This window comes from Maniola hyperantus, chromosome 20 (assembly GCF_902806685.2).
Source record: "Maniola hyperantus chromosome 20, iAphHyp1.2, whole genome shotgun sequence".
Classification (NCBI taxonomy): domain Eukaryota; kingdom Metazoa; phylum Arthropoda; class Insecta; order Lepidoptera; family Nymphalidae; genus Maniola; species Maniola hyperantus.
Genome location: NC_048555.1, coordinates 240,173 through 267,910, shown reverse-complemented (window position 1 = coordinate 267,910; position 27,738 = coordinate 240,173). Strand labels below are relative to the sequence as shown.

Genomic DNA, 27,738 nt, shown 5'->3' with positions numbered 1-27,738 from the left:
ACGGGGGAAATCATCGACATAATCACATTGGGTACTAGTAGAGTCACTAGGCTTCGCAACGTATAGGACACGTTGGGACAGGCGCGTTCGGTACTAATAGAGTCACTGGGTTTCACAAAGTTACGGGGGAAATCATCGACATCATCACATTGGGTACTAGTAGAGTCACTAGGCTTCGCAACGTTATAGGACACGTCGCGACAGTCGCGTTGGGCACTGGGACGGTCCGCAGGGTCCGCACAGGGCGCGCGCTAGGGCGCCACGTCGGCGGTGAGGTGCAGCAGGCGCGCGACCAGCGCGGCGCTGGCGGCGGCGGCCGACGACACGCCGTCGTGCTCCGCCAGCAGGGCGCGCAGCCCGGCGCCGCTCTGTTACATCATTATTTCATTTACATCATCATAATTATCTTGGTCAACTCATCGTCGGGTTTACTCTCAGAATGTAAAGGCCATAGTCTATTATTATCGCTATCCATAATAAATACGAAAGTGTGTTAGTTTGTTGATCTGTTGTTGTTTGTCCTTCAATCAAACCGAGCCTCAATAGCTCAACCGGTAAAGGAGTGGACTGAAGTGGAGGTAAAGGGAATATTAGTCATTTAACATGGCTAATATTCTTTTAAAAAAAAACACGTCGCAACGGAGCAACGGATCGATGTGATTGTTAGGGTATAGTCAAAGATCAGCTACTGATTCGCTAACTCAGTGTCTATTACTGATAGCCAAGCGTTTGATATTTATTTAATCCATTAAAGGTTCCCAGCGAAATATTATTTTGATACCCCTCAATAAAGCAGCAATGTAGAACCAACTAATGTCAAATGAGCTCTGTGGCTATCAATAGACACTGAGTTAGCGAATCAGCTCGCCGGAGGATAGAAAATCCTCCTATTTGTACTTGTTATCCCTTGTGTGCTACGTACCGCAGAGACGGAGGCGCCGCCCGCGCCCGCTTGCCGCGCGTTTCTGGTGCTGCAGTTGTGCTGACTTTCCGTCGGGGCTTCCTTCTCCGTCGGCGCCTCCGCCTTCTGCGCGCTCACCTGCAATAATACATGATGACTAATAGATATTCCTTTTTTACTGGATTATCGAAGAGTTAAGGTCTTCGCACATTACACAGGTTGGACGCTGACTCCCTCTAAAGAACTACGCGTGCGGCGTGGCGCGTGGCCCACTTCGTTCAATTAACTGCTGAAAATCCCATAAGGCAGACTATGAAGTTCACATTCTGAGTGGACACCCGCGGGGTGATCACGTAAAACGTTGCAGTAGCGACAGCAGTGGTAATGCGACAGTTCATTTGCTGTCTCTCTTCTTCTTATTTTGCTTTGTGGCTATTGCCGTCTCTCTCTAGCCGGACGTTTGACAGCAATGATCGCGAGATACGTAATCACCCCGCCGCGGCCGAGCTCATAATATACACTAAGACGATTCAAAAGCACTTATAAAAGTTTACTCGATGATCATGATGATGAAAAATTGTTGCCTACAATTGCAGACTATTCCACCCTACCGTGACTACCCTAGTACAGTACGCCGCAGAAAATAATGTACATCGACCTTTACAAGGAGATAGCGGATTTGTAGAGCATTATTGTCTCTGTCGTTGAAACCGATAAAACGTCATATGGGTATGATGTGACGTTGTAAATTTTGAACTACTAACTAGCGTTTCGCTTTTAATTAAAATCTATTTTGTTCAAAGTATGTTGGTGCCACCTAGCATCAAGGTGCAGAACTACGCGTGGGTCGATGTTCAGAGTTCATTCGAGCCACAATAGATGGCGTTTGCTTCGTTGTCAATTGTCGTAAAAATAAAACAAAATAATTAAATAAAACCATAATATCATTTGTTTATTGTTAAGTCATTAACAAAACGGTTCTTATAATATATCCTTAGGTTCCGCAAATATTCAAAAATGAATTGGCTTCATGATCAAACTAAATGAGAGCGGCCACACTCGGGTTGCGTCTGGCAACACCGATTGGTGAGATTTAGAATTTTTCTGGAGTCAACATGTGAAGACGAATTTTTTCGTTCCAGGAAAATCTCACTCCTTTTCGCCCATGGCTTCGCCTGGGAAAATACAATAGTTATAAATTTAGTCATCCTAACGTATTTCAATGTTTCATCAATTATGGTGAGTGAAAAATCAAGTAATGTGGATTCGACAAAATGGCGGTTTGGTTAGAGAAAATCCTAATTTCATGATTTCCCTTTCAGTTCCAGCTATTTTACCTTCCCAAATAAATGAGGATAATGGGTTGTGGGTGGACTCCTGAAAACCATTGGTGGCCAGGAGTTCAATAGGTGAGTGGTGTTTGATCGGGAAAATTCCACGTGTCGAAATTTTCACACAGCACAAATTATAATCTTGTTTTTTCTTTGTTGCAGGGTTTCCGTTTTTAGTTTTCGGTTTTCCGTTTTTCGCTTTCGTTTTCCGTATTTATTTCTTTTGCACATTCACGTTGGCAACTTAATTCTATGGATAAGACTTGGTGAAAATCTTTGTAATGAAACATTTCGGTTGTGAAGAATCAAGTTAAATCGAGTTTTGGATCTTGGCCGATGCCGTCCAGCTACATTGCAGTCTTCGCACCTACAAGTAAGCAAATGTTTGTATCCTGGAACAGTTTAGTGAACCTTCTTAGTGTATGTGTACAGTAAGAACCCTGTCTTTACTACTGAGCTTTTATTTTGAAACAATTTTATGAATTTTACTGTGTCATTGTCTATTCCATGCCAATGGCATCTTAAATTTAAAACATAGATTTTATGTACTATCTACCTAAGGCATTCTAATGTATCTAAATTAAGTCTTGGCATTAAGCTAGAATAACTAAGCATTATTAGCCATCATTATGTATTAAGCGACCCCGGTAAAAGTTACATTAAAAACAATTTTGCCTAACATCTAGCAAATTTCATTTATAACACCTCATATACATTACAAGGGAGTCGACGGCTAGCTTCTATTTTTTACTAGGTAGATAGATCAAGTAAGTAAAATTATTTTTTTTCCTCTAATCTTTGTAAGGTGGTAGATTATTCCGTATCCGGGTATATTTCTATTCCGCCCAATTTACCACCCTTACAAATGGCGCCCAACGTGAATGTGCAAAAGAAATAAATACGGAAAACGAAAGCGAAAAACGGAAAACCGAAAACTAAAAACGGAAACCCTGCAACAAAGAAAAAACAAGATTATAATTTGTGCTGTGTGAAAATTTCGACACGTGGAATTTTCCCGATCAAACACCACTCACCTATTGAACTCCTGGCCACCAATGGTTTTCAGGAGTCCACCCACAACCCATTATCCTCATTTATTTGGGAAGGTAAAATAGCTGGAACTGAAAGGGAAATCATGAAATTAGGATTTTCTCTAACCAAACCGCCATTTTGTCGAATCCACATTACTTGATTTTTCACTCACCATAATTGATGAAACATTGAAATACGTTAGGATGACTAAATTTATAACTATTGTATTTTCCCAGGCGAAGCCATGGGCGAAAAGGAGTGAGATTTTCCTGGAACGAAAAAATTCGTCTTCACATGTTGACTCCAGAAAAATTCTAAATCTCACCAATCGGTGTTGCCAGACGCAACCCGAGTGTGGCCGCTCTCATTTAGTTTGATCATGAAGCCAATTCATTTTTGAATATTTGCGGAACCTAAGGATATATTATAAGAACCGTTTTGTTAATGACTTAACAATAAACAAATGATATTATGGTTTTATTTAATTATTTTGTTTTATTTTTACGACAATTGACAACGAAGCAAACGCCATCTATTGTGGCTCGAATGAACTCTGAACATCGACCCACGCGTAGTTCTGCACCTTGATGCTAGGTGGCACCAACATACTTTGAACAAAATAGATTTTAATTAAAAGCGAAACGCTAGTTAGTAGTTCAAAATTTACAACGTCACAATGAGTGACAGAGACAACGCTCTAAAAAGGCGAAATGTCATTCTAAAGGGCCATGTACATTATTTTCTGTGGCGTACTGTAGGTACTTTCTACTTTACGAGTTATGACAGCCATTCACAAGACCTTCTTTGTTCTACTAGCATGTGATTCGCTAACTCGGTGTTCAACGATGCATGATGGCTGCCGTGCTCATTGTATACAGCTGCCATCTAGTTAATACTTGAGATAACTGAAAAGCTTTTGGGGTCCGCTCCTCAATAGAGGGCGCTAACTATACAAAATAAACAAATTTCAAATTTTATCACAATGTTATTTGTTTAGAATCTAAAACGTACTTAAAGTTTACGGAAAATAATATCAATAAATTAATTATATAATAATATGCTTTTGTAGATCCCAAATGGTAGGGTAAGCAGTGCCTATATGCCTCTATGGCCTGCACGCCACTGCGTCATTTCACATTTATTTTTGATACATTAAAGTTTTCTACAAAAACAATTTCAATATCACTTGGTAAGGCAGCAATGTAGAACCAACCAATGCCAAATGAGCTCGGTGGCTATCATTCAGTGTTAGGCACTGTCAGCTCACCTGGGCCTGCGCCTCGGTGACCAGCGCCCGCGTGCGGTGCTCCGCGTCCTGCAGCCGAGCCGCCAGCGCGAGCACCTTGAGCTCCGTGCTGGAGAGGTCCTTGTCCAGGATCTGAGTCTGCAGGTACACGGTCTGCGCCACTTTATACCTGCAAGCGACACGTGTTACAAATAAGATCCCTAAAGTTTTGGTTAAGGCGAAATGGGATCTCAAAGGCGGTCACCAATCAGCGATGGCGTCAGCTCGGGCGCGGGCGAGCGGCGCGGCGCGCTGCAGCAAGGCGCGCGCGCGCCGCCCCGTCTCCGCCACCGTGATGCGCTCCAGCACGTGGAACTGCTCGTCGTTGTAGGAGATAGTCACCAATCAGCGATGGCGTCAGCTCGGGCGCGGGCGAGCGGCGCGGCGCGCTGCAGCAAGGCGCGCGCGCGCCGCCCCGTCTCCGCCACCGTGATGCGCTCCAGCACGTGGAACTGCTCGTCGTTGTAGGAGATAGTCACCAATCAGCGATGGCGTCAGCTCGGGCGCGGGCGAGCGGCGCGGCGCGCTGCAGCAAGGCGCGCGCGCGCCGCCCCGTCTCCGCCACCGTGATGCGCTCCAGCACGTGGAACTGCTCGTCGTTGTAGGAGATAGTCACCAATCAGCGATGGCGTCAGCTCGGGCGCGGGCGAGCGGCGCGGCGCGCTGCAGCAAGGCGCGCGCGCGCCGCCCCGTCTCCGCCACCGTGATGCGCTCCAGCACGTGGAACTGCTCGTCGTTGTAGGAGATAGTCACCAATCAGCGATGGCGTCAGCTCGGGCGCGGGCGAGCGGCGCGGCGCGCTGCAGCAAGGCGCGCGCGCGCCGCCCCGTCTCCGCCACCGTGATGCGCTCCAGCACGTGGAACTGCTCGTCGTTGTAGGAGATAGTCACCAATCAGCGATGGCGTCAGCTCGGGCGCGGGCGAGCGGCGCGGCGCGCTGCAGCAAGGCGCGCGCGCGCCGCCCCGTCTCCGCCACCGTGATGCGCTCCAGCACGTGGAACTGCTCGTCGTTGTAGGAGATAGTCACCAATCAGCGATGGCGTCAGCTCGGGCGCGGGCGAGCGGCGCGGCGCGCTGCAGCAAGGCGCGCGCGCGCCGCCCCGTCTCCGCCACCGTGATGCGCTCCAGCACGTGGAACTGCTCGTCGTTGTAGGAGATAGTCACCAATCAGCGATGGCGTCAGCTCGGGCGCGGGCGAGCGGCGCGGCGCGCTGCAGCAAGGCGCGCGCGCGCCGCCCCGTCTCCGCCACCGTGATGCGCTCCAGCACGTGGAACTGCTCGTCGTTGTAGGAGATAGTCACCAATCAGCGATGGCGTCAGCTCGGGCGCGGGCGAGCGGCGCGGCGCGCTGCAGCAAGGCGCGCGCGCGCCGCCCCGTCTCCGCCACCGTGATGCGCTCCAGCACGTGGAACTGCTCGTCGTTGTAGGAGATAGTCACCAATCAGCGATGGCGTCAGCTCGGGCGCGGGCGAGCGGCGCGGCGCGCTGCAGCAAGGCGCGCGCGCGCCGCCCCGTCTCCGCCACCGTGATGCGCTCCAGCACGTGGAACTGCTCGTCGTTGTAGGAGATAGTCACCAATCAGCGATGGCGTCAGCTCGGGCGCGGGCGAGCGGCGCGGCGCGCTGCAGCAAGGCGCGCGCGCGCCGCCCCGTCTCCGCCACCGTGATGCGCTCCAGCACGTGGAACTGCTCGTCGTTGTAGGAGATAGTCACCAATCAGCGATGGCGTCAGCTCGGGCGCGGGCGAGCGGCGCGGCGCGCTGCAGCAAGGCGCGCGCGCGCCGCCCCGTCTCCGCCACCGTGATGCGCTCCAGCACGTGGAACTGCTCGTCGTTGTAGGAGATAGTCACCAATCAGCGATGGCGTCAGCTCGGGCGCGGGCGAGCGGCGCGGCGCGCTGCAGCAAGGCGCGCGCGCGCCGCCCCGTCTCCGCCACCGTGATGCGCTCCAGCACGTGGAACTGCTCGTCGTTGTAGGAGATAGTCACCAATCAGCGATGGCGTCAGCTCGGGCGCGGGCGAGCGGCGCGGCGCGCTGCAGCAAGGCGCGCGCGCGCCGCCCCGTCTCCGCCACCGTGATGCGCTCCAGCACGTGGAACTGCTCGTCGTTGTAGGAGATAGTCACCAATCAGCGATGGCGTCAGCTCGGGCGCGGGCGAGCGGCGCGGCGCGCTGCAGCAAGGCGCGCGCGCGCCGCCCCGTCTCCGCCACCGTGATGCGCTCCAGCACGTGGAACTGCTCGTCGTTGTAGGAGATAGTCACCAATCAGCGATGGCGTCAGCTCGGGCGCGGGCGAGCGGCGCGGCGCGCTGCAGCAAGGCGCGCGCGCGCCGCCCCGTCTCCGCCACCGTGATGCGCTCCAGCACGTGGAACTGCTCGTCGTTGTAGGAGATAGTCACCAATCAGCGATGGCGTCAGCTCGGGCGCGGGCGAGCGGCGCGGCGCGCTGCAGCAAGGCGCGCGCGCGCCGCCCCGTCTCCGCCACCGTGATGCGCTCCAGCACGTGGAACTGCTCGTCGTTGTAGGAGATAGTCACCAATCAGCGATGGCGTCAGCTCGGGCGCGGGCGAGCGGCGCGGCGCGCTGCAGCAAGGCGCGCGCGCGCCGCCCCGTCTCCGCCACCGTGATGCGCTCCAGCACGTGGAACTGCTCGTCGTTGTAGGAGATAGTCACCAATCAGCGATGGCGTCAGCTCGGGCGCGGGCGAGCGGCGCGGCGCGCTGCAGCAAGGCGCGCGCGCGCCGCCCCGTCTCCGCCACCGTGATGCGCTCCAGCACGTGGAACTGCTCGTCGTTGTAGGAGATAGTCACCAATCAGCGATGGCGTCAGCTCGGGCGCGGGCGAGCGGCGCGGCGCGCTGCAGCAAGGCGCGCGCGCGCCGCCCCGTCTCCGCCACCGTGATGCGCTCCAGCACGTGGAACTGCTCGTCGTTGTAGGAGATAGTCACCAATCAGCGATGGCGTCAGCTCGGGCGCGGGCGAGCGGCGCGGCGCGCTGCAGCAAGGCGCGCGCGCGCCGCCCCGTCTCCGCCACCGTGATGCGCTCCAGCACGTGGAACTGCTCGTCGTTGTAGGAGATAGTCACCAATCAGCGATGGCGTCAGCTCGGGCGCGGGCGAGCGGCGCGGCGCGCTGCAGCAAGGCGCGCGCGCGCCGCCCCGTCTCCGCCACCGTGATGCGCTCCAGCACGTGGAACTGCTCGTCGTTGTAGGAGATAGTCACCAATCAGCGATGGCGTCAGCTCGGGCGCGGGCGAGCGGCGCGGCGCGCTGCAGCAAGGCGCGCGCGCGCCGCCCCGTCTCCGCCACCGTGATGCGCTCCAGCACGTGGAACTGCTCGTCGTTGTAGGAGATAGTCACCAATCAGCGATGGCGTCAGCTCGGGCGCGGGCGAGCGGCGCGGCGCGCTGCAGCAAGGCGCGCGCGCGCCGCCCCGTCTCCGCCACCGTGATGCGCTCCAGCACGTGGAACTGCTCGTCGTTGTAGGAGATAGTCACCAATCAGCGATGGCGTCAGCTCGGGCGCGGGCGAGCGGCGCGGCGCGCTGCAGCAAGGCGCGCGCGCGCCGCCCCGTCTCCGCCACCGTGATGCGCTCCAGCACGTGGAACTGCTCGTCGTTGTAGGAGATAGTCACCAATCAGCGATGGCGTCAGCTCGGGCGCGGGCGAGCGGCGCGGCGCGCTGCAGCAAGGCGCGCGCGCGCCGCCCCGTCTCCGCCACCGTGATGCGCTCCAGCACGTGGAACTGCTCGTCGTTGTAGGAGATAGTCACCAATCAGCGATGGCGTCAGCTCGGGCGCGGGCGAGCGGCGCGGCGCGCTGCAGCAAGGCGCGCGCGCGCCGCCCCGTCTCCGCCACCGTGATGCGCTCCAGCACGTGGAACTGCTCGTCGTTGTAGGAGATAGTCACCAATCAGCGATGGCGTCAGCTCGGGCGCGGGCGAGCGGCGCGGCGCGCTGCAGCAAGGCGCGCGCGCGCCGCCCCGTCTCCGCCACCGTGATGCGCTCCAGCACGTGGAACTGCTCGTCGTTGTAGGAGATAGTCACCAATCAGCGATGGCGTCAGCTCGGGCGCGGGCGAGCGGCGCGGCGCGCTGCAGCAAGGCGCGCGCGCGCCGCCCCGTCTCCGCCACCGTGATGCGCTCCAGCACGTGGAACTGCTCGTCGTTGTAGGAGATAGTCACCAATCAGCGATGGCGTCAGCTCGGGCGCGGGCGAGCGGCGCGGCGCGCTGCAGCAAGGCGCGCGCGCGCCGCCCCGTCTCCGCCACCGTGATGCGCTCCAGCACGTGGAACTGCTCGTCGTTGTAGGAGATAGTCACCAATCAGCGATGGCGTCAGCTCGGGCGCGGGCGAGCGGCGCGGCGCGCTGCAGCAAGGCGCGCGCGCGCCGCCCCGTCTCCGCCACCGTGATGCGCTCCAGCACGTGGAACTGCTCGTCGTTGTAGGAGATAGTCACCAATCAGCGATGGCGTCAGCTCGGGCGCGGGCGAGCGGCGCGGCGCGCTGCAGCAAGGCGCGCGCGCGCCGCCCCGTCTCCGCCACCGTGATGCGCTCCAGCACGTGGAACTGCTCGTCGTTGTAGGAGATAGTCACCAATCAGCGATGGCGTCAGCTCGGGCGCGGGCGAGCGGCGCGGCGCGCTGCAGCAAGGCGCGCGCGCGCCGCCCCGTCTCCGCCACCGTGATGCGCTCCAGCACGTGGAACTGCTCGTCGTTGTAGGAGATAGTCACCAATCAGCGATGGCGTCAGCTCGGGCGCGGGCGAGCGGCGCGGCGCGCTGCAGCAAGGCGCGCGCGCGCCGCCCCGTCTCCGCCACCGTGATGCGCTCCAGCACGTGGAACTGCTCGTCGTTGTAGGAGATAGTCACCAATCAGCGATGGCGTCAGCTCGGGCGCGGGCGAGCGGCGCGGCGCGCTGCAGCAAGGCGCGCGCGCGCCGCCCCGTCTCCGCCACCGTGATGCGCTCCAGCACGTGGAACTGCTCGTCGTTGTAGGAGATAGTCACCAATCAGCGATGGCGTCAGCTCGGGCGCGGGCGAGCGGCGCGGCGCGCTGCAGCAAGGCGCGCGCGCGCCGCCCCGTCTCCGCCACCGTGATGCGCTCCAGCACGTGGAACTGCTCGTCGTTGTAGGAGATAGTCACCAATCAGCGATGGCGTCAGCTCGGGCGCGGGCGAGCGGCGCGGCGCGCTGCAGCAAGGCGCGCGCGCGCCGCCCCGTCTCCGCCACCGTGATGCGCTCCAGCACGTGGAACTGCTCGTCGTTGTAGGAGATAGTCACCAATCAGCGATGGCGTCAGCTCGGGCGCGGGCGAGCGGCGCGGCGCGCTGCAGCAAGGCGCGCGCGCGCCGCCCCGTCTCCGCCACCGTGATGCGCTCCAGCACGTGGAACTGCTCGTCGTTGTAGGAGATAGTCACCAATCAGCGATGGCGTCAGCTCGGGCGCGGGCGAGCGGCGCGGCGCGCTGCAGCAAGGCGCGCGCGCGCCGCCCCGTCTCCGCCACCGTGATGCGCTCCAGCACGTGGAACTGCTCGTCGTTGTAGGAGATAGTCACCAATCAGCGATGGCGTCAGCTCGGGCGCGGGCGAGCGGCGCGGCGCGCTGCAGCAAGGCGCGCGCGCGCCGCCCCGTCTCCGCCACCGTGATGCGCTCCAGCACGTGGAACTGCTCGTCGTTGTAGGAGATAGTCACCAATCAGCGATGGCGTCAGCTCGGGCGCGGGCGAGCGGCGCGGCGCGCTGCAGCAAGGCGCGCGCGCGCCGCCCCGTCTCCGCCACCGTGATGCGCTCCAGCACGTGGAACTGCTCGTCGTTGTAGGAGATAGTCACCAATCAGCGATGGCGTCAGCTCGGGCGCGGGCGAGCGGCGCGGCGCGCTGCAGCAAGGCGCGCGCGCGCCGCCCCGTCTCCGCCACCGTGATGCGCTCCAGCACGTGGAACTGCTCGTCGTTGTAGGAGATAGTCACCAATCAGCGATGGCGTCAGCTCGGGCGCGGGCGAGCGGCGCGGCGCGCTGCAGCAAGGCGCGCGCGCGCCGCCCCGTCTCCGCCACCGTGATGCGCTCCAGCACGTGGAACTGCTCGTCGTTGTAGGAGATAGTCACCAATCAGCGATGGCGTCAGCTCGGGCGCGGGCGAGCGGCGCGGCGCGCTGCAGCAAGGCGCGCGCGCGCCGCCCCGTCTCCGCCACCGTGATGCGCTCCAGCACGTGGAACTGCTCGTCGTTGTAGGAGATAGTCACCAATCAGCGATGGCGTCAGCTCGGGCGCGGGCGAGCGGCGCGGCGCGCTGCAGCAAGGCGCGCGCGCGCCGCCCCGTCTCCGCCACCGTGATGCGCTCCAGCACGTGGAACTGCTCGTCGTTGTAGGAGATAGTCACCAATCAGCGATGGCGTCAGCTCGGGCGCGGGCGAGCGGCGCGGCGCGCTGCAGCAAGGCGCGCGCGCGCCGCCCCGTCTCCGCCACCGTGATGCGCTCCAGCACGTGGAACTGCTCGTCGTTGTAGGAGATAGTCACCAATCAGCGATGGCGTCAGCTCGGGCGCGGGCGAGCGGCGCGGCGCGCTGCAGCAAGGCGCGCGCGCGCCGCCCCGTCTCCGCCACCGTGATGCGCTCCAGCACGTGGAACTGCTCGTCGTTGTAGGTGAGGGAGCGCGTGGCGCGGTCGCGCACCAGGTGCTGCCACGACTCGCGCAGTCTGCAACGACGACCGATGACTAGTAATTATAACTAAACTTCTTTCCTCCTTTCATTCGAAAAAAAAATTTCGTGCGTAAGTAAATCGCAAGAAACTACAAAATTGCAAGGCAAGCCTTTAAGGCAAAATTAATTAATTGTGGCGGTTATCACAATAGAAACTAGATGGCGCTGTTCAATCGATGACGTAGTCCCGAACAAATGTACCGCCGACAGTAGGTACTATTAATTACTTATTATTTGAAATATCTTTAGAATTTCTTTAGAATTTGAAAATATTAAACAATTTGAAAAAAATGAACGCAATAAATACCAAACATTAATTGGTGTTATTCACACTTTTGCTTCGAGTATGTTCCGCCCGTAGATATCGATAGTATTAGCAGGTTCTCACGCTCCACTTGTGCTAGTGGTTGTGCGAGCTCTCACCTCTCCACGAGGGTCTTCGCCTTGAGGTGCAGGCGCAGGTCGTTGGGGCAGGGCGCGTGCGGCAGCGCGTCGTCCCAGTCGGCGCGCAGCGCGGCGGCCGCGTGGCGCGTGCGCAGCGCCGCCGCCGCGCTGCGCAGCGCCTCCGCCTCCGCCGACACCAGCGCCGCGGCCGGCGACCACGCCTCGCCCGCGCCGGCGCCCCCCCGCAGCGCGCGCACGGCGCCCGCCGCCAGGTCCAGCGCGCGCGCCGCGTCGTGCAGGCGCGCGGCGTGCGCGGCCAGCGCCTGCGCGCGCACGGCGGTGGCGGCGAGGCGCGTGGCCAGCAGCGCGCCCCAGCGCGTGACGCACGCGCCGCACAGCACGGACGCCGCGCACAGCGTCTCCACGCGCCGCTTCACCACGTGCCCCACGCTGCACGCCGTCTGCAACACAACGGGTCATCACTAACTAGAAAGCACCACCAACCGAACCTGTGCTACCCCAACACGGTATACCTTGGCCTGCGAAGCATCGTTCTCCACGGACACGATGTTGGGGAAGACGGGGAACTTCGGTATCTCGGGCTCCGGCGTCATGGACACGTTGTTGTTGTTCTTGTTGAACAACATCAATGGTACTTCTGCTGTGGTGTCGGGGTAATTCTTGCCTGAAATACAAAAATGGATACTGTCGGACTATGTTTATAACCTCATAGCTAGAACCCAGAGCCGTAAGGCGAGTGAAAAATGTTATTCTAATGTAAAAGTTTTGCTTATGTCATGTGTGGGTCAAGAAACTTTTTTAATTAATGAAATAAAACCAACAGAAACATCTCAATTGTGTAATATACACTGTTTTTTACTAGGACAGTACGAGGAAATCCAAAACAATAGGAACTACAGAAAAATCGTCTTAGGAATTAGGAGTCTTAGATCTTTTTTTATAAAAACCTATACCTAGCGTGTTATCATCGATCTCGGTGAGCAGCAGCGTGTCCCGGTACAGCAGGATCTGCGACTCGGCCACCACGCTGGTCTGCTCGCAGATGGAGGTCTGCAGGTGCTCGTACTTCTCCTCCGGCTTGAGGAACACCTACCTAGCGTGTTATCATCGATCTCGGTGAGCAGCAGCGTGTCCCGGTACAGCAGGATCTGCGACTCGGCCACCACGCTGGTCTGCTCGCAGATGGAGGTCTGCAGGTGCTCGTACTTCTCCTCCGGCTTGAGGAACACCTAAACAAAAAATACTAATATTAGCCTTCACACATTTATTTCCAAAGCTGAATGATGAATTATAATTCATGTAGTTGTGTCATCATGTTAACCCATCGCCAGCTGCTCACGTGTCTACACTCAGAATGAGAATGGTTTAGACCAAAGTCCACCACGCTGACGAAATGCGAATTAACAGAATTTATACCAGTGAGAACATTGTTGAAAGCTCTCAGGCATGTAGGTCTCCTCACAGTGTTGTCCTTCACTGTTGAAGCAAGTGATATTTGATACTATAACTGCACATAGCTCTAAAAAGACAGAGGTCCTGGACTCCTGGAGGTCTGGGCTTGAACCCCAGCCTTCCCAAATTGGAGGCCAATATCTTAACTAATACTAGGCTATCACAGCTATGTTATCACAAATAAATGAGTCCAGCTGTAACTTTTGCATTTTTAGGGTTTCATACCTCAAAAGGAAAAACGGAACCCTTTATAGGATCACTTTGTTGTCTGCCTTGTCTGTTAGGAAACACTGTACTTCCCGTTGACCTACAATCATGAAATTTGGTAGGTAGGCACACATAAGGGGAAAAATCCGAATTCCGTGAGTTTGTGGTTACATCACAAAAAAAATATGTTCATGAACAAATAATTAGTATTTTCAACTATCAAAAGGGCTTTACCTATATGTTCTAAAACAGATTTTTATGCATAATAGTTATTGATTTATCGTGCAAAATGTCGAAAAAATACTACTGCAGTACGGAACCCTCGGTGCGCGAATCTGGCAGGTTTTTTTAATTTAATCATTGTGATTTCAAGACTACTGCTTGCCATATTCATTACTCAAATCCAATAATAAAGTCACCGTGGGTACTTAAACAGCTGTTCTATGTTTCACCTTTGACATTCTAGACTATTCTTCACGCCCGTAGTTACCACCATTAACGTCAAAGATATCCATAAATCATACAAGTATCATTGAAAAGGGTTAATCGCGCGGAACGACGGCGCCTCGCAAGGTCTTGCGTCCAACGAAAATCCACGAAAAGGTACGAACTTTAATGAGAGAAACAATAAGGACCTTGGCTGAGTAATTGATAATCATTACATTACTACTGGGAAGTTTGAAATATCGAATTCACTAATAGTTTTCTTTGTACTTTTTACTATACAATATGTATACAAAACATGTGTTTTTTTTTACCAGACTACGGCAAAGCCAAAATGAAGGGTTATGAATATGATTTTGGCAGTCTATGTATGTATGTTTGTATCAATGTGTGTTCCACTGTAGTGGCTAAACTACTGGGACAATTTTGAGGAATGAGATGTAAGTTAATTTGTTGCTATGGTCCGGGTGACATAGGCTACATTTAATATAAACAAAATCGATCTGACGGATGTTAGATCCAATAAAGTGGAGGTCTTTAAAAACTTTTTTTGCTATTGTATCGAGTGGTATATCAAATGAAAGAAAATAAAGTACCGAGTTCATAAATATAAATATAGTATACCATTGAAATATACCTAACGACAGTAACCCAATTTTACTAATAATTTCATAGTCAGGTTTTAGTTTTTTGAATACCTAACTTATAAAGATTTGTCAATTTACCATAATCATGCCTTACAAATCAGTATCCCTCGACATTTTGATAGCTATGTAATATAATATAGATTCAACAAGTGTATGATTTATATGAGACTATCAATTTGGATTTACGGTTCTAATTCCTTCTATTGGATCTAATAATTTGTCGGGATAAACATTAGTTTATATTTATCTCTGGGATGCAAGCAAGCTATTCAAGTGAGACTACCAAGTTTCGCCAGAATGGGTTAAGCTGTTGGGGCGTGAAAAGGTAACACACAGACAGACACATTTATAATATTAGTATGGACTTAACATTATTACACTAATCACAAGTTCACTGCTAGAGGGCAAGTGTTAGTACATTTCTCTTTCTATTAAAAAAAAATTGTTTAAAATAGCATTTGTTATAGTTAAGCCTTATAAACTCACCTTCAAACTAGCAGCCTTATTAACATGAAAGATGTGAACAGGTTTAGTGGAGGTCACCATCTGCACCTCAGAGAAGAACCTGTCGAAGGTCCATATCCTGTGAGGGTCCACCTCCAGCAGGCCGGCCAGCAGCGGCGTGACTATCTTGCGGAGGCCTGCACTGAGCTGACAGTGCGAGGGCAGTTCTCTGGCCCACTCTATGGGGCCGTTTTCTGTTGTTTGTGTTCCCTGATACAAAAAAAATAGTGCATGTAATCTTTAATCACCTGTTACATACCACATATACCTTACGCTTTTTACTTTGAAGAAAGTTTAGCAATCCTAGATTAAGGGGACATGATATGAAGCTACAATATCAATTGTCATTGTCTAATCCATTAAAACACTTTCTGACCAACAGAGTTATTCCCATATGGAATAAATTGCCTACGGATGTGGTTATGTCAAGTTCTGTTAACCAGTTCAAGAATATTTAGAAAACTCCGAGCACTTCTGATATCAGAGCATCTATATAGATGCATCAGCGAAAGTATACTATAAATAATAATAATTATTATTAGAAATAATAATCAACTGTTTATTAATAAACTATGAAAAAGAGATAAATGTTTTCCATGCACGTTTTATCGTTTTTCTTAGTACTATTATAAATATTTGGTACAGATAAATAAAATTAACTTATCATACTAACTGCAATAACTCCCGAAGCTTTCTTAGTGGTGATATAAAACATGGTTTCCTTATTCCTCCTCCCTCCGTACGGCCTGAATGGCAGCTGCCCTGTGGCCACGTGGTATAAGGTGACTCCGATGGACCACAAGTCCACCGTCGCCCCAAAGCTCTTCCCCACAGGCTTCCTTAGGACTGCTCTCTCATACATGTCTGGGTGAAGGTACTCCTCTGTTCCATACAGTGATACAAACTGCTCTTCTTCCTGTATTAGAATAAAAACATTGCCTTATCTCTACCTTATATTATAAATGCGAAAGTGTTTTTTGGCTTATTGGTTTGTCCTTCAATCACTCAGCAACATAACAATGGATTGCATGTGATTTTTTTTGTATGAATATAATTAAAGAGCTGGATACTGACATAGGCTACATTTTATCCCGGAAAATCAAGGAGTTCCCACAGGATTTGAAAAGCCTAAATCCACACAGCTGCAGGCATCAGCTAATAATAAATAAAATAATTGACCTGCAACTCTCTTGCGGCTCCAAAGTCTGTCAACTTATAAGTAGTAGTGCCATCTTCATTGATGAACTTCATGATGTTACCCGGCTTCAAGTCCCGGTGCACCAGGTTGTTATCGCGCAAGTGCTTCATGCCAGCCGTTAGATGTTCCACAACTAGCAGAAACTCGTGTTCTTGAAGGCCGTACGTGTTCTCGGGATCGTCGAGGATATTGAACAGACTTCCACCGGTGCACAGCTCCATGACGATGACCTTCCCTCTCCCTTCCTGCTCCTCTTCGATAGCTAGCAGTTTCACGATGTTCTCATGCTTCACTTTCTTTAAAACCTCGAATTCACGCATCTGTACATCGTGAGGTCTCATATGACTGAGTTGGTTGAATGTTTTCACAGCCACTGGCTCCCCGTTGTTCTTGTTAACCCCTTGAAAAACTGCGCCGGTAGCTCCTTTCCCTAACACACTGGTAGTGCACCACACATAATTTTCGGATCCTCTCAGAAAAGACATTTTTTGGTTTATAATAGTTAATGTTTTATTCGACTTGTTCTACACTTCTTTTAAATAAAGCAATGTTGAATTATTTTGTTAATTTTAATTTAAGTACAACATTGAATGAGATCTTTTGTTCTGATTTCCTGTGTTAGTTGTATTGGCAAACCACAATATAGCTAAGTAATTAATTAAATAAATTAAATTATAACAAAATCACTTTCATTTTGATAAAATTTTTGCCACAGAGTATTACAGAATAGTTAGTATACCAATTACTGATGGGCGATTGTGAATGACAGTATTCGAATAACTCGATTGTAGAAGTCATTCAAATTATTCGAATTTGAAGAAAAGAGAAAAATATATAAGAATGTATTGCGCCGTCTCATTCCCTCCGATTCAAATTTGATTACTACTAGTGTACAAATTCGAATATAGGTACATAACCTCATGTAAAATTTTAGTCGAATTTGTGAATCAAATAAAAGTCGACTTTATAATACGAGAATACAGCCCAATTTAGTATGATAAAGTAAATGAATGAAACTAGCGGTTTAATTCGAATTTGCGAACTAGCGGTCGATTGTTTCTTCATTCGATTGTTATTATTAGTAGTATCAAACCATTCGATTGTTGGAACTAGTAACAATCGCCCATCAGTAATACCAATGTGTTCTGTCACTGTGGTGCAGAGCAAAGTGCAGTAGTTATTTTCTATCTTATATACTCTTTGATTATAATATTATCCTATTATCTTTGGTGACAATGACTGTGCTTGTCATTTTTATTTTGACATTTGGCTTTGACTGTTGGTGTTTGGTTTTGTTGATTTTGTTGTGAAATACTTTTAAGATTTTCTTATTTATAATTCCATGTAATTTGTCTGTTTTAATATGATTTGTTACATTAGCTAATTCAGTTTTCTTTTCGTAAGAAATAAGATACCTTATAGTATAAAAAAGTGCCAGAAAATGTAAGTCCAATTCGCACTTGGCCAGCGTGGTAGACTGTAATGGCCAAGTCTTTTCACTCTGAGAGGAGACCCTGTGCTCTATATCTCAACAATTAAACTGCTAGAGAGTGCTAAAAACCGTATCTGAGTATGAAGTTTCATATTGTTATTATGTTATTTATTATCATTTCAGGTCATCAAAACAATCAGTAAGCAGATATGAGTCTCGCAGAAGGTCTGTTGATAGGCATCGGAGTTCCAGAGCTAAGAGTAGAGACCAAGACGGAGGTAGATCGAGATCAAAGAGTAAGCACAAGTCCTCCAGCAGAGAGAGGAAATCAAAACACAAAAAGAGCAAGGTTAGTAGTTTCTTCTGACCTTAGTCAAATGCTAACATCCGGTTAGACACTTGCTCATAAATGCAATAATGTTGGTAACTTAACAAAGTTGTGAGTTCACATACAGGGGGCGATGATTTGACCCCTCTTGCGTACTTCACTCACAACTTGCCTGTTAGAATTTGAATAAGATAATACTTTGTTTTACCAAATTATTCTAACACTAGCTTTGTAAACTAATGATTTATAGGCCTACTAGCTTATCAACTTTGTCCACATGGACTACACATTACACAAATGTCATAATAGCTATCCGCATGCCAAATTTCAGCTCCATCCGTACAGTAGTTTGAGCTGTGCGTTGATAGATCAGTCAGTCAGTCAGTCACCTTTTCCTTTTATATACTTAGACAATACTCTCTACTTTGTAAAATTTTATTTGATGAAAGAATGTTTTTATAATTTTATTTGATCAAGGTTTTATTTGAATGCAGAAGAAAAAGAAGAAATCCAGCAGCAGCTCATCTAGCAGTTCATCCAGTGACAGTGACGAGGAGGAGTTGAAGCTGCTGCAGAGACTGGAGGCAGAGAGGGTGAGGTTGAGAGACGAGAAGAAGAAGCAGAAAGAGTTGCTGAAGGCCAATGAAACTCCTGAGGAAAAGAGGTTTGCTATCTCTATTATCTTGAATTTTTTTTATTTATTTGAATTTATTATGGTTTTCAAATCTTTTTTTTTTAATTCAAGGAAAATTGCCTAACAATGGTTTGATTAAAAATAAACAGTGTAGGTACATACTTAAATTAACACACAATATTGCTAAAAATAATTCCTAATAATATGTTAAAAATATTTTTGGCAAAATCAAGTCCTACAAAATGTATTTATTTATACATTCACAGCTTAAAATCAGCATCCTGCATCTTATGCGTGTTAACAAATATGATTCAAGACATTATGCTGAGCTGTACACCCATTTGGGGTGGTGTCACAGATGAAAATGTTACATTTGTACTTTGTTTTTATCTGTGACACCAACAACAAATAAATGCATTTTCTTTCTTTCTTTCTTTCATTTAAATCTAACTGTACCTACTGTATACAAAAGCGTTTTACGAAATAAAAAATTGTAGGTATAAATGTTTTATAATTAACATTTTCTACACTGTGGCCTGGCCTACACCACACACACAGAAATATTCCTTCGATAACCATACAACTACATTGACAAGGTACACTCATTGTTAAACGTTTTGACATTCTCGCTTGGAACCGGCCGTGGGAACCACATAACTACCTACCACGTAGACAGAATTTAGTAAAATATTTTTTATTGATATAAACGTTTTAACACTGCTGTCACTTATTTTGATTATTTATCAGTATTAGGTATACTTAAGTAAAATAAGTATGATACAACCTCAGATCAAATTCTACAAAACATTAGCTTCCCTCATCCCTGTGCAGATACATAGTATATTAGCTGCCTAATTAATATAGGGCATTGAAAAAAGCGCAAGAGTTGAATTAAAGGCAAAATCATAAATAAGCTATATTATGTAAAAGCTACCACTATACTTGGTGGAAGATTAAAATAATAAATAAGGGTACCAAACCAAATGGTTTTTCTTTCATACCGTTTACTGCTCTTTACTCTGAGTTCAAGTTGTTGTGTTGCTCACTCGAAATGTTGTATTGTGTATTCAGAGCGCGGCGTCTGAGAGAAAAGCAAGAGAAGGAGCGCAAGCGCCGCGAGCGCATGGGCTGGGACAACGAGTACCAGTGTTACACCAACCAAGACAACCCCTTCGGTGACTCGGCTCTCACGCACACCTTCGTGTGGTCCAAGAAGCTGGCCAAGGAAGGCGTCAAGACCGTGTCGCGCGATGAACTGGAGGCCCTGAACAGGCAGAAGCAGATGGAGAACAAGATTGAGTTGGAGAAGGTAACTTACATTAGGAGCCCCGTTCTTTCGTCACTCTGGGCTGGTTTCCCCACTTCAACATTTCCGTCTGTTGTGCGTTAGGAGCCCCTTTGGAGGACCGTCTGCTCTCATACACATAAAAAAAACTATACTAATACACAAACACAAAAAAAGCCTTGGAGTAAAACACGTATTATGAGGGACAGCATGGTAAGAAATAGTGTGTAATAATGTCAGTGTATGCTATCCTCTCACAGGTAAAGCAGCGGCGGCTGGAGCGCGAGGCGGAACGCGCGGAGCGCGAGGCGGAGACGGCGGCCGCGGCGCGCGCGCGCGAGGCGGCGCAGTTCCACAGCTGGGCGCGCCACGAGGACGCCTTCCATCTGCACCAGGCGCGCCTCAGGAGCCAGATTCGCATCCGCGATGGACGAGGTATTTAAACTTGTTTGGGCTACATTCATATGATTTTAGGCTTATTTTGTGGTTTAATGACTTATCATTGTGTAAATAACGGATACATTCCACGATAATACGATTTTTTTGACTCCAGTATCTGAACACATTAAAGTGGTTAGAATCCTGATGAACCTCAAAGTCGGAACCTTATTTACAGCTAAATACTAAGGTCTGAACCTTATTTACATCTAAATACTAAAGTCTGAACCTTATTTACAGCTAAATACTAAAGTCTGAACCTTATTTACAGCTAAATACTAAATTCTGAACCTTATTTACGGCTAAATACTCAACTCTGAACCTTAGTTACGGCTAAATTCTAAATTCTGAATCTTTTATAGTTAAATACTAAAGTCTGAACCTTATTTTGGCTGAAAACTAAATTCCGAATATTTTCTAGTTAAATACTAAATTCTGAATCTTCTATAGGTAAATACTAAAGTCTGAACCTTATTTACGGCTAAATACTGAAATCTGAATCTTTTCTAGTTAAATACTAAATTCTGAATGTTTTATAGTTAAATACTAAACTGTGAACCGTATTGACAGCCAAACCGATAGACCTGCTAGCGTGGTACGTGAGCTCGGAGCAGTGTGTGGACGCGCTGGAGATGCATGAACCCTACACATACCTCAATGGCTTACACGCACAGGACTTGGAGGATCTACTTGAAGATATTAAGGTAATGCACTTATATTGAAGTTTTAAATATTATAGACCAGCGCTTGGCTGCAATCAGACCTGGTGGCAAGTGATGATGCAGCCTAAGATGGAGCACGCTTGCATAAGAGATGCCTATTCACTCTTGTATTAAAGGTACCCATATTATAATTGGAGGGGAAAACTGATGCTGGAAGGGTGTTCCAAATGTAAGCGGTTCGAATTAGAAATGAGGAGGCAAATCGCTTCGTACGTATCCGTGGAATTTCGACTACGTAGACCAGACCCTGGCCATAAAATAAATACCTAAGTATTTTTTTTAGAAAATCAATATATTTGTTTACCCAGGTCTACAAGGAACTGGAGCAGAACGCCAACCAGTCGTACTGGGAGGACGTGCAGACCATCGTGGTGGACGAGCTCAGCAAGCTGCGCAGACTGCACGCGCCCGGGGCGCGGCGCGACGGCGTGCACGAGGCCGTGGCCGAGGATGTCACGCAGGTTATAACATTCACACATTGGTTGCTTGGCTGAATAACCTGTCTCAGGGTCTCCCTCTTCCCCCTATAAAGAAAAACTTTCCCCAAATGACAACGTGAAGGATTCTCATTCCCATGCTAACTAATTCATTTGGCATGATACCAGTAGATCAAAAGGAAATAGAAACCATTATAATGAGCCTAAAATTAAATAGTATAGTTAATACAACTATTAAGTTGTATTACCCTAGCGGCAATGTATTATTATCTCTAGTAATATCTTGGACGAAGGATATCCTTCCAAACTGCATTAGGAAGGCTTTATTCACACCAGTACATAAAAATGGCGATAGAAGCAATAATTATAGAGCTATATCTATCTATATTTCAGCACTTTCAAAATATTTGAGAAGGCCTTAAATAAAACTACTTAGAAACCCAAATATCTTATCTATGAATAATGATGATAAAATATGATTCATTAGACTATATTGTTAGACCAGAGATTAAAATGCATTGGTGTATTTTTGGACTTGTCTGATTCCTTTGACACTGTTTCTAACCCCATACTACTGGAAAAGCTGAATAAAATAGGAATCAGGAATATAGCGCTGGATATTTTCAAAGATTACTTGTCAAACTGTGCGCAGCAAATTAGGTAAATGAATACCTAAGCGACGATATGCCCCTTACCTATGGTGTCAACCAGGGAAGGATTTTGGGCCCCACACTATTCCTGATTTACATAAACAATCTGTGTCACCTGCCTATTCCAAACAAAAAATTATTACCTATGCAGATACCGTTTTATTAATTACAGTTGTAGAGGTGCAACCTCTACCGTTACTTGGCTGGCAGCTATTAGGAAAACTTCGCAGCTGCCACACAACAATATTCAAATTTGGAACGCAGTGGAGAGTCCTCCTGGTCACGCACGTTACAAGATTCCACATTCCCTATCATCCGCTCGTCACGTCAACATCTTCTACCACTGTATTATATAAAGCTCGCGAGCCAGTCTGTATTGTACATAACGTATCAATTGTAAAGTGTAAAATAAACATCATTATATTATGTAGCTGGTTCTTCATTGCATCAACCCTTCAGCTACACAGTGAATACGTGGAAAAATACATTTAAAAATGCTGAGTTTGCAGCTTCGCAATCCGTTTATAGCTATGTTGGTTACTCTGATTCCTCCTACGGATCTACTCATCGCGCTTAAAGAAGTTTAAGTTGAAAAGCAGTAAAATGTGAGTGTTGTCGCAGATCTTCAAGGGCAAGACGGGCGCGCAGCTGGAGGCGCTGCAGGCGCAGATCGAGCACAAGATCTGCGGCAAGAAGGACGGCGTGGACGTGCCCTACTGGGAGAGCCTGCTTAGCCAGCTTAAGGGTACGTTACATTATAGTGAGCAGGTAATGTGAGTGTCGTCGCAGATGTTCTGGGGCAAGACGGGCGTGCCGCACAGCTGGAGGCAGGAGGAAGGGGTTAAAATACGGGATGTAGTTCACATAAGTCGCGCGTGTTCCATATTCCAACGACATCGTTGAAACTTGCGCAATCCAGCCTTCGGCTTCGTCTAAGCGTCACGAGTCCAGCGCACCGTCAGCGAGATATCACCTCATCATCACACGTGACTCCAACTAATTGGGACTAACTTATTTTAATATTCGCTGTTAAGGTGTTTAAACTAAGTGAGAGGTGTGAAATCAAGAAAAGCGTTCTGTCGTCACACCTCGACGTAGTTTCTTAGGTAGATTATAGTCCGCGACAGGTTCAGCGATGGCAATGAGGCGTGGGGACGCCTCGCACAACCGCACGTCGCCCGCACCGGGTAAGCGCGGGGGCGAGTATGTCTCGACTTGTCGCGTACTATAGGTTAGCTTTAGGTCGTCATAATGTAAAAATCTGCATCTAACATTGATGCAGATGTTAGGTTCGGTTAAAATGGTCTTAGAATAAAAGTAAGAAAATGACATCTTCGTTTCCTTCAAATATCCTTCTGGCTGCCGCTAACGTATTTCGGGCCTTAATAGATGTTTCAATCCACGAAGACGCGCCCCACTATTTATCGCGAGGGGAAACCGCGGGGTGCGGGGAGCCGGGAGTTCAGTCCGAACATTAGTCTTGAGTCGACCACGGCTCAGTGTACACGATTGTTTTGGGTTGTATTGCTGAGTATCGTGACCCATCGGAAAGTTGCTCTAATTTAAGTATTTTTATAATATCCGGAAAGATGAGATGTGTTGTTCTTTACTTATATAGACAACAATTTCACATACATACATCCTATACTTATATATGACGCCTACACTTATATTATCAATACATACATTATTTCTTGTGATTAGAATATTATTACCAATCAATATCTAGTATTATACTACGTCTATGCCAATAACACAATTAATTCATTATCATATGCAGGACCATTACATCTCATATTTTATTTTTTAAAGTAGGTGAATATATGAAGTAGAGCATACTTCCAGTTAATTATGAAATTTTCTGCTATTTAAATATGTGTGCGTGTGCCCACATAGCTACTCGCTGCGTAGTAATAGAACTCACATTCTTGCAGTTTTCATTGCACACATGCACTGTAAGCGATTGCGGAAAAGAGCGGGGCGCGTCTTCGTGGATTGAAACATCTATATATGTTTATGTTTTGTTGTTAGCGCACATGGCGCGCGCGCGGCTGCGGGACCGGCACCAGGAGAACCTCCGCAGGAAGCTGCAGCTGCTCAAGCGGGAGCAGGGCGTGCAGCCCGCCGAGCCCGGCTCCGAAGCGCAGGGGTGAGTGCTCAGCGACCTATCATACAGGGTGTAAACAGAACGCTGGCAAAAACGAACACAGGTTATAGTATTGATGATTACTGATATGATACCATAAAAAAAAACCGCGAACAAATAAATAAATAAATCCTATTATTTTGTAGAAGTCTACGATATATTGCAAATAAAACATCTGACTGACGCCAAAGGTCAACGAACGTTACGTGAGTAGGTCACTCGGAGTCAATACCGCGTCGTGAGCGGGGCATTGACCCGAGTTTTGCGCGCTATACATTGCGGGTTTAAAAAATAATACTAATTATGGAGTATAGATACTCGTAGTATGGAAATGTATGTATGACACTTGTTACAGGTCTCAAACCCCCGAGCCCAAGGCGGAGGCGGGTCCCTCGGAGGCGGACAAGGAGCAGAGCGCCCCGGAGCCCGAAGACACCGAGCGCAACGAAGGTTAGCCTATTATATAAAAGGAAAAGCTGACTGACTGACTTTTAATCACCCGTATACAGCTCAAGTTGTTTAGTTTAAAAACTTGACATTTTGCATCATGTTGGTACCGATTCTGAGTACAACTAAAATTAAACAGTATTCAAAAGTCAAAGTCAAATTGTTTATTCATAAAAAAATATTTAAAAAACCGACTTCCACAACCACTACAAAGTAAAGAATAACTTTTGTTTCTACACGTGTATATATGTTGAAGTCGGGCGAGCTTCACGCTAGGTAACCTGTATCGTGAGGACCATATATGAGTTCCTAGTGTGTTTTGCAGAGGACTGTTGTAGGGACAGATGAAGGTTGGGTATTAATGTATTTTGTTTGCAGGCGCCGAGGAGGAGGAGGCGTGGAGCGTGTCGCAGTACACGGCCGGGAACTACTCCCCCCAGTACCTCGGGCCCGGCGCGCTGGAGCCCGGCACTCTGCTGACGGAGGCGGAGGAGGACGCGCAGAGACTCGCGTTCCTGCGCGCGAGGCTGCACGCCGCCGCCGCCACCGCCGCCTCCATACACGCCGCTGCGCTGCTCGCGGTGAGTGTGCCACTAGCTTTACGACTCTGTGCCACACTTCTCGACAGTTAGGGAACAAAACGTCGAGGCTTCAACGTCACAGGTAGCCCCATTTTTCTTTGATTTCAAGTCATCGTCACCATAGCCTAATATTTGACATATCGTCGATTCTGGATCAAACCGAGAGTTCCTTCACTCTAGTTCACTTTGTCTGTGCTGTCTCGTATACACATTACACATCCCACCCCTAGATCAAAAGTGTTTCTGATCCCAGCTTTGTTTATCTGTTAGGTAACTATGCATTATATCATACTCAAAGCACAATAGTTTCATGTCAAATTTTTTTTCTCCCACTTGCTCAGAAATTGCTTCATTACAGAATAAAGAATTTTTGTGCTGCACAGAGTCAGGCGGAAGTGCCGGTGGCGCCGGGCGCGGCTGCGGCGGGCGACGCGTCCACGGCCGCGCTGACGGCCGCCGCGCGCCGCTCCATGGACGGCTCGGCCGCGGAAGGCAACGCGGCGCAGTTCAGCGTGGAGCAGCCGCTGCCCGACCAGCCGTGCCTGTGGGCCGACAAGTACCGTCCGCGGAAACCGCGCTACTTCAACAGGTAAATTGCGACGATCACAACACCCGTAAATACAATAGAAAAAATTTAAATTTATCTAAATATATAAACGGAGAAGCTGACTCGCTGATCCAACAATGCACAGCTTAAACTACTGGATGGATTATTATGACGTAGACGTATTCACTAAGAAAGAGTTTTTGAAAATTAAACCCCTAAGAGGGTAAAATAGGGCTTTGAAATTTGTGTAGTCCACGCGGACGAAGTCGTGAGCATAAAGCAGTTTTAAATTAAAACTTATCACTATACCCTGTTCAGAGAGACGAGAGAGACGAGCTAATGGGAAAGTGAGTCGATGCCGGCCGCCGATGGGTCGGGGAAACTCAACCACAATGTTTCTGTTACAGAGTGCACACGGGCTTCGAGTGGAACAAGTACAACCAGACGCACTACGACATGGACAACCCGCCGCCCAAGATCGTGCAGGGCTACAAGTTCAACATCTTCTACCCCGACCTCATCGACAAGAACGCCACGCCAGAGTTCTCGCTGGTTCGTGCTCTAACTCTTGTCCTACAACAATTAAAATATATTTAAAAAATAAAATAAGCTATAGCAATTACCGACCTCATTTAGTTTCTCGCTAAAATATAAAATCGCCTCGGCCTTCCAATATTACTCGGCCGGTAATTGCTTTATTTCAGGCCTGGACTGTAATGTACTATTTCATCATACCAATGTTGATAGAGTTCGACGATGAGCGTCGAAACACTTAAGCATTAAAGTAAAATGTATCTGAACAGCCTCATTTTAAAGCCCAAGGTACAGGTCACGCGTCTCCTCTTAGTATGAGAAGGATTTGGCCATAGACAACCATGCTAGCAAGTGCGGATTGGCTGACTTCACACACCTTTGAGAACATTATGAAGAACTCTCAGCTGTGCAGGTTTCCTCACGATGTTTTCCTTTACCGTTAAAGCAAGTGATATTTAATTACTTAAAATGCACATAGCTCCGAAAAGTTAGAGGTCGAACAACGGGATCGAACTCCCGACCTCCGAATAGGAAGCGGACGTCTTAACCACTAGCCTACCACAGTTTACAGTTTATCCATACATCTACTGAATGAAACTTGTCATTGTTGTAGAAACCGTGTCCAGAAAACCCGGAGTTTGCAGTGCTGCGGTTCCACGCGGGCCCGCCCTACGAGGATATCGCCTTCAAGATCGTCAACCGCGAGTGGGAGTACTCGTACAAGCGCGGCTTCCGCTGCCACTTCCACAACAACATCTTCCAGCTGTGGTTCCACTTCAAGCGCTACCGATACAGGCGTTGAATAACAACCTACACATGATATTGCCAACTTGTTTTATTACATCATTCCCTTCTATGATAATAGATAATCATCATCATGACCAACCCATTGCCGGCCCACTACTGAGCACAGGTCTCCTCTCAGAATATGGGTTTAGTTTAGTGCCACGGATGACGGATACAACTCGGATGATGGAAGTGCAGTGCGTAATCGCCGTTAGGCTGTCCACCAGAGTTGTCTAATCATAATCAGTGTGACGTTGTAAATTTTGAACTACTAACTAGCGTTTCGTTTTTAATAAAAATCAATTTTGTTCAAAGTATGTTGGTGCCACCTAGCATCAAGGTGCAGAACTACGCGTGGGTCGATGTTCAGAGTTCATTCGAGCCACAATAGATGGCGTTTGCTTCGTTGTCAATTGTCGTAAAAATAAAACAAAATAATTAAATAAAACCATAATATCATTTGTTTATTGTTAAGTCATTAACAAAACGGTTCTTATAATATATCCTTAGGTTCCGCAAATATTCAAAAATGAATTGGCTTCATGATCAAACTAAATGAGAGCGGCCACACTCGGGTTGCGTCTGGCAACACCGATTGGTGAGATTTAGAATTTTTCTGGAGTCAACATGTGAAGACGAATTTTTTCGTTCCAGGAAAATCTCACTCTTTTTC

At 48.7% G+C, this 27,738-nt stretch overlaps 2 protein-coding genes across 2 annotated transcripts; one reads left to right on the top strand and one right to left on the bottom strand.

The window, feature by feature from the left end:
• Window positions 1-67: 67 nt before the first annotated feature.
• Window positions 68-16,803, bottom strand: IKKepsilon (I-kappaB kinase epsilon). Its single transcript, XM_069505627.1, has 10 exons — window positions 16,080-16,803; window positions 15,574-15,816; window positions 14,883-15,110; window positions 12,740-12,875; window positions 12,159-12,310; window positions 11,665-12,086; window positions 11,057-11,236; window positions 4,532-4,679; window positions 923-1,039; window positions 68-368 (listed from the first exon to the last, which is right to left on the bottom strand). The coding sequence occupies exons 1-10, from the start codon at window positions 16,581-16,583 to the stop codon at window positions 252-254; spliced, it is 2,247 nt and encodes a 748-aa protein (XP_069361728.1). The 5' UTR covers window positions 16,584-16,803; the 3' UTR covers window positions 68-251.
• Window positions 16,804-17,353: 550 nt separating this feature from the next.
• cactin (cactin, spliceosome C complex subunit) lies at window positions 17,354-27,104 on the top strand. The gene is made up of 14 exons (XM_069505609.1): window positions 17,354-17,541; window positions 17,714-17,879; window positions 18,353-18,522; window positions 19,564-19,801; window positions 20,038-20,212; window positions 20,786-20,919; window positions 21,246-21,398; window positions 22,646-22,769; window positions 24,056-24,173; window positions 24,526-24,620; window positions 24,996-25,198; window positions 25,582-25,787; window positions 26,153-26,297; window positions 26,893-27,104. Coding segments are annotated over exons 1-14 (2,118 nt in total). The 5' UTR covers window positions 17,354-17,539; the 3' UTR covers window positions 27,082-27,104.
• The last annotated feature ends 634 nt before the right edge of the window (window positions 27,105-27,738 follow it).